We start from the raw sequence: 20,874 nt of genomic DNA, 5'->3' as shown, positions 1-20,874 counted from the left end.
AGGTACACTGACAGATTCATTTAATGAACAGTTTCTTAAATACATTAAATAGAATTATAATATAGGTTTAAATAAATAGAATTACAAATTGTAATAAAAATAACAAGTATTTAAGTGAGGTACATTGATAGATTCACTTAATGAACAGATTCTTAAATACATTAAATAGAATTATAATATAGGATTGAATAAATAAAATTATAGATTGCAATAAAAATAACAGGTATTTAAGTGAGGTACACTAATAGATTCATATAATGAACAGTTTCTTAAATACATTAAAAAGAATTATAATATAGGTTTAAATAAATAGAATTACAAATTGTAATAAAAATAACAAGTATTTAAGTGAGGTACACTGACAGATTCATTTAATGAACAGTTTCTTAAATACATTAAATAGAATTATAATATAGAATTACAATAAAAAACATAAATATTTAAACAAGATACACTAACAGTGTAGACTAAAATGTAAAATATACTTTTTCTTAAATACGTTAAATAGAATAAATTACAATGAAAATTATAGTATTTAAATAAATACACTAACAGATTCATATAATGAATATTCTTTTAAATAGGCGAACAGTGTACGTGCTTCCACCATTTTGATTTTCATAAAATAATCAAATAAATTTTTTGTACTAAACTGTTTTATATTTTTTCCTTTCATTGCAATTTTATTTCTTTAAACACTAAAGATAAAGAGTTCGTGATTTTCAAGTTTCTATTGCAGATACTTTATGCATTTTCTAAACCTTTAATATTATTACATTATTATTATAACTTTAATATTGTTCAATTATGTCAGAAGAAAATTGTCACTTTAAACATATGTTTTCATAGCTGAAATTATCCATTTACGCTTCAAATATAAATACATACAATTTCAGAAAATATATTAAACAACAAAGTTCTAAAAGTTAATACTGATATTATGATACACTGTACAATCTTACGATAAATTAATAATATATAATATTCCATGATGCGTAACAACTCAATCTGTTATAAACTCATTTCACAAAATTATTCCCAACCAAAAACATTTCAAGGAAAAAGGAAAAGACCGAGTTGTAAAATGTAACCAAGAATTTCTAATAAAATTCTTGTACGATACGAATATTAAGATAAACGCTATCGAATAACGTCAAACGTGAATAATTTATGTGATAATAATTTGTCTGGCACTGTGTTTATACAATATCGTACACGGAACAAAATTTTACAAGAACATCATACAAGTGAAGCGTAATATCGTTTACACGAGTCCACGTTGCTTTCTCTTTTTCAGAAATGCATCATTAATAACGTGGATAGTATTGAGGTAGTAGCATTATAGTCTTACTATTCCGTTAGATGAATAACATTAAACTATTGGAGCATCGTTTTGCTCGATGATTAGTCGGCGAAATACCAGTTTACGATCAAAGCTTGGTGAACGCATGTACTGGTTTTTGCATCGTCGCCTCGAACTAGAAAAGAAAGCTGTTCATCAAGTGAGCACATGAACGGAATGCGTGCATCATTCCTGATTTTTATTCATGCGAATTCTGTAGGAAAACATAAACAAGGATATATCATGTTAGAAAACATTGAATAATTTTTTACTTTTTATAAATATATGAGTTGAATGTTAATGCGTATATTCAGAATTTTGGTATTCTTATGTTATGTAGGATGATGTTGGACACCATTATTTTGATTTGTATTAAGAACAGAGTGAATTTGTAGAATTGTATATGTGAAAATTCAAATATTTTACAAATTAAAAAATTTCCAAATTACACATTCTCTTATTTAATAATTCAAAAATTTTATATTTCGTTATTTAAATATTACTAAATTCCCACTTTTTTGAACTTTCAAATTCTTAAATCCACAAATGCTTTAATTTCAAAAGTGCAAAATTCTCATCTCTCCGAATTTCCAAACTCTCAAATTTCCAAATTTTCAAATTCCCAAATTCCCAAATTCCCAAATTCCCAAATTCCCAAATTCCCAAATTCCCAAATTTCCAAATTTCCAAATTCCTAAATTCTCAAATTCCCAACTTCCCAAATTCCCAAATTCCCAACTTCCCAACTTCCCAAATTCCCAAATTCCCAAATTCCCAAATTCCCAACTTCCCAACTTCCCAAATTCCCAAATACTGAAATTACCAAATTCTCAAATTCCCAAATTCCCAACTTCCCAACTTCCCAACTTCCCAAATTCCCAAATTCCCAAATACTGAAATTACCAAATTCTCAAATTCCCAACTTCCCAAATTCCCAAATTCCCAACTTCCCAACTTCCCAAATTCCCAAATACTGAAATTACCAAATTCCCAACTTCCCAAATTCCCAAATACTGAAATTACCAAATTCTCAAATTCCCAAATTCCCAAATTCCCAAATTCCCAACTTCCCAACTTCCCAAATTCCCAAATTCCCAAATACTGAAATTACCAAATTCTCAAATTCCTAAATTCCCAAATGCCCAAATTCTCAAATTCCTAACTTCCTAACTTCCCAAATTCCCAAATTCCCAACTTCCCAAATTCCCAACTTCCCAAATTCCCAACTTCCCAAATTCCCAAATTCCCAAATTCCCAACTTCCCAAATTCCCAAATTCCCAAATTCCCAAATTCATGATAAAATAATTTCTATTTACGTGCTGCTAACGGAGATATAAACTATTATTAAGTAAAGGAAATAATAAAAACTGAAGTATTTCAAATACTTAATTCAATTTTATTATATTAGTTACTTTCACAATATCATAGTAAAATTAAACATACGTAAAAGTATATATACTATAACACATAGTACACGGTATTTGTTACATTAAAAAATAACATCTCGTGCAGTGTTCGAAAGTGAATGTTCCAATAAATAATTAACAATTAACAACTTTAAGAAATTAAAGTAATTTATTATTTTCCACAAGTTTTTCACATTTTTGATTCGCTTAAATTACGTAAGATACAGAAATAATCAGTTATACATGTATCTGTAATATTTCCCGTATTTGACATGAAGAAATGTTATATACAGAAGTTGCACAGCGTTAAGAAAACATAACATAACAAAGATTATATGGTACAAAGAACGTTCATTGAACAAATTGTAAAAAGCACGTGCAATTCTTCTTTTCAAATACGCAAATGCAATTTTATGATACAACTCCATAGATTTTACTTTTGAAATATAAATATAATTTTATGAGAATATTTTATTTCCAAATTAAAAATCTGCGTTTCTTTTTTTTAAATCAGATTTTTAAAAATTGGAGCTACAAGAAAAAAATGTAATTTTCAAATTCGTATTCAGTCAAAAATATTTCAGACATATACAGAGTGTTATCTGTAATGCTACTCAGGATTTTTCTCTCACTTGCAACCACCTTACGAAAAAAAATTTAGAATAATATTTGCAGGGTATAAACTGCACAGTAAATATTAGTAAAGCAAATTTTGAAAATAGTTTGTTTTCTTAGCAAAGTCAAAGTTTTTAAACAAAATTTTTAAAAATGAAACTGGATATTTCATACATTGAATGACACTTCATCGAAACAAAGTAATTTCTTACTTATCAACCTTGAATCTCTTAGTTAAAATACACATAAATAAATTTTATCAAAACATGACGAAAATCGAAGTTAATACTCTAATTAAAAGAAAGTGACTTAAAAGTGATGTAAAATTAGTATTAAGAAATTCGATATCCTTATAATTATATATTTTATTTGTGTGTATACCGGGTGTTCCCTATAATGCTGCTCACAATTTTTTTTCCACTCGCAATCACCTTACGAAAAAAAGTTTACAACAATATTTGCAGGGTATGAAGTGCACAATAGATATTAATAAAGCAAATTTAGAAAACAGTTTATTTTTTAGGCAAAGTCAAGGTCACCTTGGGTTTTTTAAATAGGAACATACATTTTTTTTATTCATAGCTATAAAGGACATCGAGACGAATTCAAGACACATATTACATGATATTTTTATTAACATATTACTCGATTTACAGAAGTGGAAATGTGAAGTACTTAGCTTTTGACTTTGGTAGTGCAACCATTATTTGATTCCAAAGAGATTACTGAATGTAAACACGCGACTAGAATGTAAGAAAAATACATTTTATTTAATTTTATGTTCAAAATGCATGCTGCCTTCCATCACGTAATATTTCGGCTTTTTACTTTACATTTCTACTTCTGTAAATCGAGTAATATGTTAATAAAAATATCATGTAATATGTGTTTTGAATTCGTCTCGATGTCCTCTAAAGCTATAAATAATAAAAATTGTACGTTCCTATTCAAAAACCCCAAGGTGACTTTGACTTTGCTGAGAGAACAAACTATTTTCAAAATTTGATTTACTAATATTTATTGTGCAGTTCGAAACCTGTAAGTATTGTTTTAAACTTATTTTCATAAGGTGGCTGCAAGTGGAGACAAATCGTGAGTGGCGTTGCAGGTAATACTCTGTATATGAAGAATATTAATAAACCAAATACTTTCTGAACAATAAAAACTTGCAATGATTTGTATACAATACGTAATATACAATGCTGCAATTGTTCGCAAATATTATAAAATGCTATAAAATTAGTATAATTCATTTTTAAACCATTTGCAGACAATAAAATAATTCAAAACTTGTAATAAAATTTCAATACTATTTCTGTAGGAAGACGTCAATTAATTTGTTTTCAAATATATAATTTCATACTTTGTTGAAGATATTATAATATTAGATGAAAATTTATTTACATAAATTGGCACGACTGGGTTGGTCTAGAAAGGGCCAGGTCTCCTACTTTCATTTAAAATATTAAGTGTTTACTGTTTAATTTTGTCATAAATTGAATAAATGTCAATTAAATAAATTGTCATAAATAAAATTAATTTTGTCACGATTTAATAAGTACGTTATAGAAATCTTTATTTTTATTAAGATAACATTTTATGAGGGAAGCTTTATTTCTATTTATTCCAATAATTTTTGCTGAAGAGATGCAATGTGCATTTTGGAGAACCAGTTCCAACTAGGACTTTACCCAGCCACACCAATATTTATATTCAGTCAAATTACATAACTATTTACAAATTAAACATTTACTTCTTCTTGTATTTCTGCCGCTTCATTCTTTCTCTCAAGACTCGCGGTGCTTTTATTAAACCTCCAAAGTCCTCCCATGTACCATAAGATAACGCAGGAAAGACTTAAAACCGAAGTGAAATGAAGAGCACCGACATAACTCATCATCCAGTCATGCACTAAACCTGAAATGCAAATATGAAATGTAGAAATATAAATCACTACGAAGATAAATTGCTTCGTCTAAATTATACTTGTTTTATTCCGAACTTCTCTTTCGGCAGAAACTACTTTGAAATTTTATTAAAATGTCTTTTAGTTTCTCCTTCTATTAAAGTGAAACGAAGTCGGTTAAAACATATGAAATTGTTACAAATATTTATGTGAAAGAAATATTGGTTTAAAAGAATCAGAGACCATTGGATACTTCAAGAGGACAATTGTTCTAAAGGGCTCATTTTAAAGGCGAAGCTTCAAAGAATATGACCATATTTTTTTTAAATTTAAACTCTTTACTCCCCCCATTAAAAAGAAACGCAAAAAAGAATTTGTTTAAATTCAACATTTTATAACAAATTGACGGAATTAAAAAAAATATTTTAAAATAGCCCAATCATTTATGAACAAAAAGAAAAACATTTAGCTAAGTCGGTTGATTAGTTCGGTTTGAAGCCTATTTTCGTAAAATGAGCAAAAATTGCAAACTTTGGAGGCTTGTTATTTCTCAGCAAATTCGAAACCGTCCAAATGATGACTTAAATCCCCCACTAATTTCACATGGACTACAACATATTTTGATTAGAGCAAATGGTGAAGTCTAAAAGTGATAGATTTGGCGTGGAATGATCCATTAGTTCTTTAAATGTACTTTCGTTCTATACATCCTTTTTACAGAAAAGATTCACTTGCACTCAGACATCGCGTCCGTGCTTTTGTGGAACAGATTGTAAAAGGATTCACTTACCTATGATTGGACCTATGATAATAGACAGAATACCGTTGCAAACCATTTGCATTCCGGACGCAGCTGGCAATCTTTCCAGAGGAACATAGTCAGGAATTATTAAAGCTTGAAAAACAGCTTTCGTTCCTTTTGCAACTCCAATAATTAGTGCAACGCCGACTACCACGATGTACGTATTCCCCCATGTTGACAATACTAAAACAAATAAACAATGTTCAATTCTTCTTTGCCAATAAAATATGCAATAACTTTTAGTAAGTTGTTGCATAGTAAGTGATAAATTTCGAAATATAGAAATATATGATCTGATACAAGACCAAAAAATAGCAATTTTGGTAGATGAACTTTAAAATTTTATGAAAATTGTTACATGAACATTGCATTAATATTTCTGATAAAAATTAACTGATTCTTCGTTATATGAAAATATGTAACTATACACAATATGTGTAACTATATAGAACGTGATCTAGTTTTAGAACGCAGTAGCTGATCACAGTTAACACTAAAACTCCCAAAGTGGTCGAATGGCTGTTTTACAATTGTTTTATTTCCAGTTACAAAATTTGTTAAAGTGATTGAAACTGTATTGATCATAATGATAAAAAATTAACGCGTACATTAATTCATGCATTATCATATATTTCAACTGCATTTCCAATTTTAAAGTATTTCAAAGTATTTCAACTTCATTTTTAATTTTATACGCAGGTAGGTTTAGTGTTAATCGAGCATAAATTTCAGTGACAGATAATCCCACTTTAGAATCATTTATAACAAATTGAATATAACCGGTGCTTCGTACAAAATATATTTATATTTCATATACTTATTGAACAGAAAAAAACTAAATCATTTTACAACCGAAAAATAAAATATAGAAAAATAAAGAAAATATTTATACTTTACAAATTATAGTGCACTATTCAAAAGTCTATTAAATTGTAGAAGAATTATAGAATTAAAGCAATCATGATTAAATGATAACAAACGAAGTTCATTTGTAAATGACTCGACAGATTCAATGACCGATTTTATTGGCTTCACGATAGTAACTATAAAGTTGAAATCAACCCACCCAGCAGATCGTAAATTGGTTGCCGTGAAGGGATCGATTTCTCATTTCGAAAATTTTACGTTGCTGTACGTACTGGTCCTTCCAAGGGTGGATCCTATTAATGACAATACGTAAAGATTTCTGGATGTCCAGCCAATTTTCTGCGCCAACAGTGGGACGCAAAGTCGTCCAGTGATGTCGGATATGGCTTGGATCGACATTATGGTCGCGACTGAGTTTCTGTCGAGTCCAGAAAGTTCCATAAGGACAAATGGGATCATGGCGTTGAAGTTGGTTTCCGCAACCATGGACACTCCCATGCCTATCGTAAACGAAATTGAATAATCGTATTATGATAGAACGAATTGAAGAATTGTACAGTTCAGTTTAATATAAGGAACTCGTTTTAAAATTAAATAATTTATTTCATTTTACGTAGAATTGTAATTTTTCATTTGATGCAGGATATTACAAGATTCGAATACTATTTTTCATGGTAATATAATTAAATTAGATAGTAACATAATTTTTAACACAGAAATATATTTTGTATTCTGGAATTCGAAAGTAACTTGTGAAATTGCCAAACCAATTACTTCAAAATTCTGAACTTATTCCAAAATTTTCAAATCTTCATAAATCCCTAAAAATGGAATGCAAGAAATTTTTCTTTGATTTCTAAAACTTTTTCCTAGGGAAACCAAATTTGCTCTTGACTGCGCCTTTTTCTATCAATCGATATTCGAACGCAGAAATAAAATTTGTTCAAAAACTTTTTTTTAATGCAAGTAAAAGACTATCAGCGTTACAAAGAAGCTATCTCATTTAAATAGTTTTCTAGTTAAAATTACCTAAAATTACAGCAACATAACGGCTATCCCTCAAAAGCTCCAGATCCAAATGTTTCGATATTTTCGACAGTACCGACTTCTTCTCTTCTTTCTTACTTTCGTCATGGCAGCTTTCCAACGAATGTTCATCGCATTCTTCTGTCCGTTTTTCTGTATCTTCGTTCAACAAACGGCAATTAACAGTTCCGTTTTTTATTTCGGTTTCTTCGGGTTTCAATTCTTTGGACCGTTTTACCGCATTACTGCCGTTGTATTCTGCGGAAGATGCCGTGATGTCATTGCCCTTTGTTATACTTGTGATCTATTAGAAAGCACATCTGACGGTGAACGTTAACCGTTGCTTTCTGCTTAAAGTATTAACTCATTAGCTTACGGAAGAGAATCGCTAAAATCATCTAATTATTTTTACTTTGTTAATTATTAGGTGTAATTCAACATTCGGATGAAATTATGTATCTCATTAATACATGTATGTACGTTACTAGTCATTAATACATGTATGTACGTTATTAGTCAAAATAGGGCTCCTATTGCTGTTTACAATTTTTGTATTGCATTGAATTTCCTATAACGAAAGAATAGCTGCATATTTTTAATATTTCCGGATTTGCAATGTTTATTAACAATGTTGAACTGATATGTTGATTATGAGAACTTTGAAACATTAACAACTTTTATATGACAATGTTATATCATGAGAACCACGAAACATTAACAATTTTCATATGATAATGTTATATCGATCATGAGAACCTTGAAATATTGACAATTTTGATTTGACAATGTCATATTTATCATGGGAACCCTAAAAAAGTGATGATGCTGATTTAACACTAAGTTTACGGAACGTGTCATTTTGACGCATTTGGAATTTTTTTAGGAAAATTACAAAAACCGTTCGCATTTTTATTTTATCTCTTGTACTGACGTTTATCCATTGAACGAGGAAAATATATATGGAAGTCTATTTTCTTCAAAAGCTTTGAAATATTGAAATTTGCTACGTGGTATATCTATCTCTGCGGATGTGCGTCAATTTGACGCGATCGTAATGTAAATAAAATTTTTAGTAAATTAGTTTTACCCATGCAAAAATTACAACAATAATAAATATGAATGCACCGACAATACCTTATAAACGACGGACTTCGCTAGTCCGGAGTCGCACGCGGCCGGCTCAGTCGGTATGCCGGGTTCGGACCCGGCGTCGCAGTACAAATCGCAGTTCGCAGGATAGAGGGAAGTAAAAATATGAATGTAGAATATTGAAGTAATGTACTAAAATATTATTGAATAATAAAAACTTTCTATAAATATATCTCATATTTTCATTTCTTACTTGTTGTGTTTAATTATATTGCTTTCTAAGTGGTTTTCCTTTAAATATATGCATTCGTTCATGCGTCAAACTAACGCGTGTTTGTAGAGATAGGTATATAAGAAATGTCCGAAAACCTAGCGTTAACAATGTTGCGTCGATCATGATTAATCTAAAATATTTACAGTACTAAAAATAGTGGTAGAAGAAAATTTAAAACAACTACACTCGCATATAAGTATTAGTACCTCGATTATCTTGTTTCTACTTCATACGATACATCAATTTACGGAAAATGATTAAATTTTATAAAATACAATACTCCTTTGTAAACGATTTCACATATAGTTTGCGTTTCGAACTATCTTTCGTCCTCCATTGTATATTGATTGCTTATTAGAGACATCTCATTGTAAATAAAATTGAACGATCAATATTGTCTTAAAATGATAACGATTCAGATAATTTCCGCAGCTAATGAGTTAAGAAGACACCGAACTATTGCGGACATATTTGCGCTCATTTCAAGGATAAAATATTTAGCGAAGTTTATTGAAGTTAGTAATCGTGATCAAACATTTAAAACACTGCCGTGTCTGTTGATTTTCCCAGATAATAAACTAATTAAGGATAAAATTCTTCTTAATATACTTTTTAAGGTATATGTTTTATATGTTTCGATGAATTTTAACTTAAGCATACATCAGTTTTATTTAAATAAAATAATTATTTGATAATATTAGTGTTTGTATCGATGAAAACTGTGTATGTTGTAACTCGTTCAGTGTCCTCTTATTAAAAGTTACCTTTTAATGCAGTTTCAACTCACTTCTTTCTCGATGAACGGTTTCAACAATGACGCTCCGATAAATGAGTGGGTTGCTACACCAGCAAGTATCAGTAGAGTTCCAGTAGTAGCATAATATTCCAATAGCTTGGCTATTAAAAGGGGCATTAAAATAGGTCCTAAGCCAGTTAATGTTACGGAAAATCCCATAGCCAGGTTACGTTTCTTTCGAAAGTACGTGTTCATGGCTAAACTAGTAGCTGGGAACATGATTCCGTGACCCACACCTATAAATTATTATTTATTATCATTAATTTATAGTTGATATAGAATATTTCAAAATATTAGCGTTTCAAAATATGAATAATGCATAGGATGTTTCAAAATATTGACATTGCATAAAACTTTTCAAAATCTGAATATTGCACAAGGTGGTTCAAAATATGAACATCATATAGTGTATTTGAAAATATAAAAATTTTATAGGGTGTTTCAAAATATGAACATCATAATATATATTTTGAAATATGGACATTTTATAGAGTGTTTCAAAATATGAACATTTTATAGAATGTGTCAAAATATGAACATCATGTGGTGTATTTCAAAATGTAAACATTTTATAGGGAGTTTCAAAATATGAACATTTTATAGAATGTGTCAAAATATGAACATCATGTCGTGTATTTTAAAATGTAAACATTTTATAGGGAGTTTCAAAATATGAACATTTTACAGAATGTGTCAAAATATGAACATCATGTGGTGTATTTCAAAATGTAAACATTTTATAGGGAGTTTCAAAATATGAACATTTTATAGAATGTGTCAAAATATGAACATCATGTGGTGTATTTCAAAATGTAAACATTTTATAGGGAGTTTCAAAATATGAACATTTTACAGAATGTGTCAAAATATGAACATCATGTGGTGTATTTCAAAATGTAAACATTTTATAGGGAGTTTCAAAATATGAACATTTTATAGAATGTGTCAAAGTATGAACATCATGTGGTGTATTTCAAAATGTAAACATTTTACAGGGAGCTTCAAAATATGAACATCATATGTTGTATTTCAAGATATGAACATTGTATAGGATATTTCAGAATACGAATACTGTATAGGGTGTTTCAAAATATTGATATACCATAAAACTTTTTTAAATATTAATATTGCACATTTCATCTGTATTACACGTTCATCACGTCAATTGTATAAATTCAAACGCGTTATGGTTTCTTTTACTTTCATGAAGGGAGAAAAAAGAGAAGTCTTCGAGGTACTGATTACTCACCGACGATAACACAATAAGATACGATAATGGCAGGAACAGATACAGCAAACGCCGTTATACAGATACCAACGGCGACAGTCAAACCACCGAAGAAAGCTACTTCTCGAAATGTGAATCTCTTCATCATGGGGCCGCTTATCAGACCCAAACTGCATGTTATCGTTCCATTCAGATGAAGAATTAGAGATGTTTGTGTGGCAGTAATACCGAGAGAATAGAAACGTTCACTGAAGATTAGGCCGAAGCATTGCTGAATTGGAAGTATCGCCACCTGGAAATCAGTATGTTCAAGTTGTAATTGCCCCGGCTTTGTTAGTTGTAATTTCTCACAGTGAAACAAAATAAAGTGATCAAAAATTCATATATTTTACTCTATTCTAAATATTTCAATTTCAATAAATTAATTTTTACATTGCAGTTTTTAAGTTGTATGGCCATGGAATTAGGAGCACGTACGAAAATTTCACATTTATGCCTATAACATTATATGGAAAATTGTCTTAGGTCATGCAAAATTATTACTAAATACGTCGATAACGATATACACATAGCATTTTGTTACTATCGTGATAATAAATTCTGTGGGTGATGAGCAATTAACCGTGCGAGCGTTTACGTTAGGCCGAATATCGATAGCGCGTGAGGTAAAATTTGAATGCCATAAAAAATGTCTGCCTACCAAAAGACTAGTTTACAATTCTCCAACCACATTATCTGAGTTGAAAAGAATTACAGATATTTTGGAAAATAATGAAAATATAAAGCATATGATGTATGCAGAGCATGCCGGAAGCTGCGACCAAAGCAAAGAGTGGAAATACAAGATATTAATGTGTGTTAATAATGTTGTGTACAGTAGTAGTTGGAACATAATAAATTATTACAATTTGAACAGGCTTTTTAATTTTATGGAAAATGTGGAAAATGCTGAAAATATATAGTGGTCATAATTTGATGGTGAGAGACTATTATATACTTTTAATAGCATTTCATATTAATATAAATATAATATGCTAGTATGTAAATATTTCAGGTAATCTTTCATTTTTAATGTTTCATATTTTAATATAATCTTCAATCTTCAATATATCTTCAATATAATCTTCTGTCTATTACAATCTCCTTGAGAAGTTCCAATAGACTAGTATTTGTTTTGTTCAATATTTTTTATCTTCCTCAATATCTTCCTTCATATATTTTCCACACCGAGCTTACCAAACTTTTCAAAAGCATGAAAGCAGATTTATAGCACTTTAAAAAAAGGAATAAGTGATGTAGCATAAAGTAAAATTTGCATAAGATAATATTAAGCATACACAAATGTCAAATTCCTTCTTTTCAAACATTTGTATTTTATCTCCGCTCTGTGAAAAAATTACAAAAAGAAGCAAAGTTTGGAAAAATGAAAAAATTAAAAAGCATATTAGAACACGAAGTGTCATCACAAGGAATTAAAGAAGGCAATAAAATAATTAGCAGATTTATTTGAAAATGAAAGCAAATAAAAAAAGCTACACTTATTTCTCAATTAAAAGATATCTCTTCAGTCTATAAAAGTACGAGAATGATCGACTAAGTCGTTGTGCTGTTTATTGTTCTAGGATTAGTCATAAATATCATAACTACAATATAATTACATACTTCAATCATTATTTCGATCCATAAACTTCCGACTCCTTTCGTATCTAATCTTGTGGACACGTAAGCACGTTGAGTTAAAAACTTAATTCTTCTTTTGTTGTACTGATTATTGCAATACATTATCACATCAAATAGAATTTTATTTTCATATGTGATTTTTTTGAAATTCTGATTATAAAAATGTTAAATTTTTGCTCATTGAATATTTATAACAGGTACAGCAATTAAAATCAAATCTCGTTATAAATTAAAATTCATAGTTAAATTTTAGTAACTGAAATTATTAATCAAAATTAAATTATTTAACAGGCATGACATACTACATGGAATTATAAAGTGTGAAACTCGATTACGAATTTTAATAATTGACAGTATTAATGAAAATTAGATTCTTAAACAAGCATGGCAGACTGCCTGAAATTATGAAGTGTAAACAAGACAAAACACTTCATGCAAAAAAGATATGTACTCACTTTCAAGTTCTTCTCATAAAAAATAAAAATAGTACTTAATACTACGAAAATACTACAAACATCGATAACTCACATTTCAATGGAAGAGCTAATATCTTTAATTTATAGTCAAACAATGAATTAGTGTAAAGTATGATAAATACATTATAAAAGATAAACAGTAATTCTATTGACATATATTAGTTTATAACATCTACTCCTGAATTCACCAACAAATTGCTGAAATTATCATCTTACTTGTGAACAAATTTTCTTACAAATATTTTGACGAATGTTTGAATTTAATTTTCTCAAAAACCAAGCTTTGTACGACAAAATTTCATTATATACTTTCAACTTATTTTCTTAACGTAAAATCTCTGATATTACCATTGAAAGTGTTACCATTTTCAGTATCACTATATTTAACTTCAAATTGTAGAGGTAACAGCGATAAATGTTCAATTTACAGAAGCTTTTATTAGCAGAGCTGCGACTCCAAATTTGAATTACAGAAAATAATGCACTCATATAGTGGCAATTAATTCGAATTAAAGTAAGCTTAATCCCGACTCATAGTTTTCGTAACAAAATGATAAGGAATGAGCAAAATGCAGTTTATAGTTCGACTGTAATTACATGCTTCAAACTACGTGCAGAGGAGCACGTGTGCATCGAGCATCTCCTTAGATAAATGAATAGCCTACATATGCATGTCCATGCATTAGTGATACATGAATATCGTTTCGTTCCACAAAACGAATACATTATCTGTAGAAAGCAAGAAAAACTCTGGAACTCACGTTAATGATTGTTACAGCGACGACGATCATCCATGCCCAACCTCTATCTGTTTCACTGGACGACATTTTATCGGAGCCTGTTCGTGAACAATGACACCGTGCTGCTTCTTTTTATCCTTCGTTTCGTCTTGGAGCCGATGGCAGACTGCAAACTTAACGTGCCGACTAAATAGAAGCCGGGATTGGGCAAATGATAAGATACCAGGCAGCGTGGATATATTAGTGTTAGACACGTACGCCCACGAAGACATCTGCAATGAATTGTTGACGGTATGGTAGCTCACCGAGAGAAATCGAACGCAACTGTGTGATACAATTTGAAAGTCAACGTGTTGAATAACATTTACATTGTTCTCTGTTGTTGCATCGAAAATATGCTTTCGTTAACTCGTCGACGAGTTGGAAGTTTTAGACTGAGAAAATTTGTATCAATGAACGAAAGGATTTTGTGCTCCTGCATTTAGAGGAGAATAAATTTCAATTGCATGATTTGGAAAGTTAAGTTATTTGATATTAGGGAGTGAACGAATTTTTTGTAATATATTTTGCCAATTTTTAATGTTTTACAGAGTTTTAGATTGATTTGATTGAATGCTTATTTTAGTATTAATGAAACTAATTTTAAAGTTTGCAAAATTATTTGTTAGAAAAATTTTTGTGAATCATATGGAATAATAAGAGATTTATTTTTAATTTGTGTAAAAACTTTATTTCATTGTGTGTATCGAGGTTATTTATTTTTCAGCGTTGTGTAAACATGTGAAGACAGTAAATATTTTTCTGCTGTTACAATATTTGTATTTATTTTATTATGGATTTTATGGTTTCTAATGGTTGAAATGATTGACAATTTCAATTGACATTGAAATGATTTTGGACAATTAGAAATAATAGTATTAAAGCTAATAATTATTGATAATAATATTTTGGGTAATGATAGAAATTGCAAACGACTGCAAGTTTTAAACTTAATTAATTTATTAACTATTTCATTTCTAAATTTATAGCTTTTAATGCAATATATGTGTTAAGAAATATATTTAAAAATTTATGTAATTTAAATGGCAAGAATAGCAATAACCTATATGAAGAATTCACGTGTAAATAATTTCAGTGTAATAATGAAACTCAGTATAATAAAAATTCAGTATAATAATTAATGTGTATAAATTACATTTAGTGCAAAAATTAGTGTAAAATTTATTACTGTCATTAGTTAACAATAATTTGTTTTTAAGATTTCTTGTATTTAACAAACGTGTATTTCTTGAGAACCCTTTCTTTATCTTATGTTTACACCTCCACTTGCAAGTTATAAATTGTCTGCTTGCTCGAAGTGTTAGTAGATATCGTTCGTTTAATTACAAATGGAAATATTCGACTTCGTCAACTTCAGTCACGTGGAAACAATATCAGATAACTGACTGATAAAAGTTTCTGAAATATCATGAATTAAATATTTGAAATGCTTGCGCGCCATTTTTCAAATTATCTGTGTTCGATCGATAAAGTAGAAATCTAATTATCATACGTTCAATGTTGTAATTAAAACTATTTTCTGTATTAAATTTTTCAATGATTTAGGTTATGAATATATAAATTTTATTTCAATATCATTTCAAGTGTTTTTATTCAAATACAAAAGTGAAAAATAAGAGGTTCTGTTTTGAAATTTTTCAAGTACTCTCACTGGAGATATCTGATTAAAGATAGATCAAGTATTGTTTATTAAAGATATATGTAAGATATATTTAGATATATTTACATATAAGATATATGTAATTTAAAGAAAGGTTTAAATACATTTAAAATTTTGTATTTATTACACTTTTGTAAATTTGTGAAGTAAAATGGTTTTGTAAGAAAAATGGAATAAATTGTAATATTTATGACACTAGTTAATATTTTATTAGCAATCTTTTTTTTAGTTCATTACGTAAAGTGAGGAAAATTATGGAACACAAGAAAAGTTTAAGCGTTTATAAAAGAGTGAATACATTATTTATATACATATATAAAATATAAGTAAGATATTAAAAGTATGAATAAACGACGCATATGATTAACTTAACAATCATGTTTCACTTTCAACAATTTATTTATTTTTTTAACTTTCGTTGTTGTAAAGTGTTTCGTCAATTTGTTCATTTACTTCTATTCTTGATTCTCAAACTTAAATTTTTATTGTGCATAAATTATTTAATTTTATTACAAAATGGAAAGTGTTTTGTTAATTTTTTTATTTATCTTATTCTTAGTTTTCATACTCGAACTTCTATTCTATGTAAAATATTTAATTTTATCGTGAAATGTTTGAAATCTATTCGTGTAGTTACGTAATTCATTCACAGTAAGTAAAAGATAATGTTTATGTAGTTTTTCTTTTGGATATGTATGCATGCAATTATACACGTGTACATTTTATATTTAAAGAGGAGGAAGTAGTGCGTGATAAGATAAGCAACAGTGTCATAAAAAATCATGCGATGTCTTCAGAACGTTGACATTTTAACAATTACAATACATTAATTAATTTTGATAATGACAGTAAAATATATACAATACATTTTAATAATTACAGTAAAATTAACTACAATATTTAAACTGATTAAGTGTTAGAATTAGTTCAATTTACGTAAATAAAATAGTGAATATTTATTGTGCATGTAAATATGAGAACTTGAGTATTTGAAAATTTTTAAGTCTTTAAAATTGAAAATGAAGTCCCATTTGGTCAACACTGATTCATTTTTGAAATACGAGACAACTTGATGACTGTTGATAAATACGTATGTACATGTATAGCTTTTATGTACACACATTGAAAGTTCTCTGTTGTATTATATTAATTTTGAACTTGACGTAGTGTAACTACAATGTCACTAAGGAATTCATTTATTTAACTATTATACTGTTATACTATCATTTATACTATTTTGAAAATCTTGTATAGTATTTGAAAGAAACAAATGTAACATGTAAAGAAGGTCAATGTTCTTAGCGTGACAAAAATGTAATTTATGACTGCATCGGGTAATTAAACGTTGGGTTTAATTATTACTTTGTGCATACTCATAAGAAAAAGAAGGGAAACAGATTCTTCTGAAATCAGTTATTTACTAATCTAACCGGAATTAAGTCATAAAACAAATTTTAGGATGCTGTAAGAAAACGATATTTAAGGTTATATACATGTCAGCATATGTGAAAATCAGTGTAATAGGAGATAACAGTGTTTGTATATTTGCCAGTTCAATTTATGAATTTCCAAATCATACTTTACGATTGTTAGATTTATACGCTAATGTGTATATTTATAAACACTTTCATGAAACATTTATGGAGTTTATAAAATTATTTATAATATACACTATGTTACAATTTATACATTTATAAAGTTTGACTAAAATACAGCACAGAAATTGTTGAAATATTTTAATTATAAGTGTTTGAATTGTATGCATTTATGTTTTATAGAATATTACTTGACATTTGCTTTTTTAATTACTATTAATTTCATATGAATGTGTCAGGAAACAAGAACAACCAAAGTTGTATTAACAGGTTTTAAAATAAAATCATTCCTTATTTTAACAATAAAATGTGTGTAAGTAAATTATAGTTACTAGTTATTTATTTTGTTCGTAAAGTGTTGAAATGTACAAGAGTACATTCTTGAATTTTCTTCTGTGAGATTGAAAACTTTTAATTTAATTTAAACTTAACTCTTAAACAAATTTATTGTGTTAAAGGTAAATAAACTTGAAGAGTATTCAAATTCAATGCAATTAAAATGCTAATGAAAATAACTATTTGTAAGAGGATGACGAAAAATGAAAGAACGGAACTAAAATATAATATCAGGATTTAATGTTCAAAATACAATCGTAATTCACGAAATCTTAATAACGAACGAATCACTTATTTATTACAATTGTCTTCGCAACCGATTCAAAACGATCACTCTTTTCGCTCGCTTCAAAAACAACCGAATCATACATCGATGTCTAATCGATACATATGTATAATCGATATACTGTCATGCTGATGCTTTACACTCATTATATGGTGCCAAAAATGAAAGGTGCGCAATGTGCGCAGTCAGATCAATATACAAAGAAATGTTTACATATTTTATAAAAAAATTTGTTTTCAAATTCATAATTTGAAACGCAACCTTAAAAGCAACCCTGTCACTTTGTCTATGATTCTACTACTGATAGCCACAAACAAATTAAAGTTATGTTAAATAACACGCATAACATTTTATTATCTTTCAATTCAATGTATCAGAAAACAATTAAACGCAACTAACAAAATAATTTAACTTCTTTTTCAGAAATAGAGTATTAATTAATTAGAATTAGAAATAATTTTAAATCCAATTTTTATTTCATTACGGTTCGATCAAATTAGTTTTATTTCGTTGCGATTCGATCAAATTAGTATCCATTATCAGATAGTCATCAAAACAGCGAACACGATGCGTTGAAGACATCGCTCGTGCTCCACTTGCAAAGAATAAGATACTCTATATATGTACCCCATTTTAGCCGACCGTCTAATAAAGGTTTAATGATCTGAGAGAACGCTTGTTCAAGTAGGTAAATGCTTGACCGAGTGAAAATGATCGTTTATTGTTAGCGTTTCAATTGGATATACTGGATTGTAATTGGCTATACTTAATGCAATTGTTACTTTCGGCTATAAGGTATACGATGTTCTTTATTTTATTGTTGTAAAATATCTACTAAATATCTACTATTAATTTATAAATATTAATTTATATATTATAATTATAACTTATACTTACTACTTATAATTTATATAAGTCTTTATATAAGTTTATAAATATTAAGTTTTATAATAAGGAACTAACATTAAGTCTTGTGTTTAGTTATAAAAGAGTTCATTTAGCTGTTTATACATATAACCAAATACTTTGTAATGAATTAATTTTATAAGGTAATATCATATAGTGATATATCATATGACTATATTATAGTAGTGTATAGTATTACTATAATATAGTCATATGATATAACGTGATATTATAATGAATATGATATACTTACTATAGTATACTATATCATACAGTGAATTCAAGTATATAAATTTAATTAGTAATTCCATCCATTCATTCACTTCAAAATTTTATTTTCATTTTCGACTTTTATTATAATTTATTTCCACATATTCCTTTTATTATTTTACTTCTATTGAAATTTTAAATATTATTAGTACACAAACTTAGGAGTGTTAGGTCTCTTTGATATGCAGACATTAATGTTTTATAAATAAAATTGACTATTAATTGACTGTCATATAACAGGTACATACACATACTTTAATTTATTAATTGAGGACATTAATTTCATTTACTAATTGTCTTTAATGATGTTTGGTGTAGCTTAATGGTTAAATAATTAAGAGCTTCATGAAGAGTTTAGCTATCATATCACAAATGCAAGTATTTTAATTTGATTGGTATTTCTTTAACTTAACAATAACAAAATCGAATTTAGTTCACCAATAATTTTTAATAATTTTATTTTTAATCCAACTGTGAAATAACTTAGTACATCATGTCTTCAGTCTAATTAATAAAATTGATTTCAATACGTGACATATTAAACTCTGTTAGAAATTGCAATTTGTCTCACATTAACTTAATATCAAAAAACATCTGAAACTTTTCAAACGTATCATTCAGCATCAAATTATCACAGTTTACGAAAAATAATTGGCCGCAATACATACGAAGTAAGCACATTCATCAAGAAAAATTCTTGATCAATTAAAATTAATTGAAAGAAAGTATCGAAGCTTCGAAAATAAGCAGTGTCTTGAAACGTAAAACGTTACGTTCCACGTGTGAATAAAAACATCGCTATTAATAAACGCAATTGACTCATCGAGATAAATGCTCATTTTCTACTTTCCAAAACAAGAATAACACAAAAGAAAATCATCTCGATAATAATTTGAGAAATCGACGAAAACTTACTGCATTTTTCTTCGAACAAATGTTTCATCGCTTCAAGTCATATTTTTTAATCATATTTCACGCTATTTTTCGCTTAATGAAAGATTTACAAGATATCACGATACACTATTGTACTTGATCACTTGAAAACACTGTATTTTCTTATCAAACACATTTTCGAGACGTTCACGTGTTATTTTTACGTCTTAAAAACGAGCAAGATGTGTGCTCCGATCGGAGCTGTGGATTATTCGTGACTGGCTGAATTGAAGGGAAGTCGACCGATAAAAACCGGCTTCGTGACTCGACTCCAGGCCAAGTATGTCTGGTCTTTCGTTCGTTGCTTCATTTACAATTTGATGCAACACACAAAACAAGTCAAACACTTGTGTTTAAAACGGAAATCGAATCGCGTTATAGATACAAGTAAAATAGTAGTATTTTTATTTTTATTGTGCAACTGATACATTTGTACCTGTTTGATATTAGTAAATATTCACAAAATAATGATACATGCTGACATAAATGTAGTTTCTTTATATAGTTAGTGAGTATTATATTCTATAGTTAAAAATGTAGTATTATCAATATTATCACGTTATCATAACTTCATGCGTCA

At 28.5% G+C, this 20,874-nt stretch overlaps 1 protein-coding gene across 5 annotated transcripts; it reads right to left on the bottom strand.

Moving 5' to 3' along the window:
• Positions 1 to 972: 972 nt before the first annotated feature.
• Positions 973 to 20,701, bottom strand: LOC105661793 (monocarboxylate transporter 9-like). Of its 5 annotated transcripts, none has more exons than XM_076537369.1 (8): positions 20,277 to 20,701; positions 14,270 to 14,520; positions 13,015 to 13,288; positions 11,374 to 11,644; positions 10,116 to 10,360; positions 7,969 to 8,269; positions 6,061 to 6,255; positions 2,900 to 5,281 (listed from the first exon to the last, which is right to left on the bottom strand). In XM_076537369.1, the coding sequence occupies exons 3-8, from the start codon at positions 13,132 to 13,134 to the stop codon at positions 5,106 to 5,108; spliced, it is 1,308 nt and encodes a 435-aa protein (XP_076393484.1). In that variant the 5' UTR covers positions 13,135 to 13,288; positions 14,270 to 14,520; positions 20,277 to 20,701; the 3' UTR covers positions 2,900 to 5,105. The 5 variants fall into 5 exon arrangements, with proteins under 5 accessions (XP_076393481.1, XP_076393484.1, XP_012134888.1 ...); XM_012279498.2 differs by lacking the exon at positions 13,015 to 13,288 and adding an exon at positions 7,212 to 7,439 and having other exon boundaries at positions 20,277 to 20,675; XM_076537366.1 differs by lacking the exons at positions 2,900 to 5,281; positions 14,270 to 14,520; positions 20,277 to 20,701 and adding exons at positions 973 to 1,556; positions 7,212 to 7,439 and having other exon boundaries at positions 13,015 to 13,210.
• Positions 20,702 to 20,874: the final 173 nt, after the last annotated feature.

Source organism: Megachile rotundata, chromosome 1 (assembly GCF_050947335.1).
Source record: "Megachile rotundata isolate GNS110a chromosome 1, iyMegRotu1, whole genome shotgun sequence".
In the NCBI taxonomy this organism is placed as follows: domain Eukaryota; kingdom Metazoa; phylum Arthropoda; class Insecta; order Hymenoptera; family Megachilidae; genus Megachile; species Megachile rotundata.
Note: the sequence above shows the minus strand (reverse complement) of the source record. Positions and strands in the feature narration are given on the sequence as shown.

Coding starts and splice junctions, on each gene's coding strand:
- LOC105661793 (XM_012279502.2), bottom strand. CDS start 13,134: ATGTATTGCAATAATCAGTACAACAAAAGAAGAATTAAGTTTTTAACT. Junction 8,270..10,115: donor AACCGTTCATCGAGAAAGAA/GTGAGTTGAAAC, acceptor GCTTTCTAATAG/ATCACAAGTATAACAAAGGG. Junction 5,282..6,060: donor TATCATAGGTCCAATCATAG/GTAAGTGAATCC, acceptor TTTGCATTTCAG/GTTTAGTGCATGACTGGATG.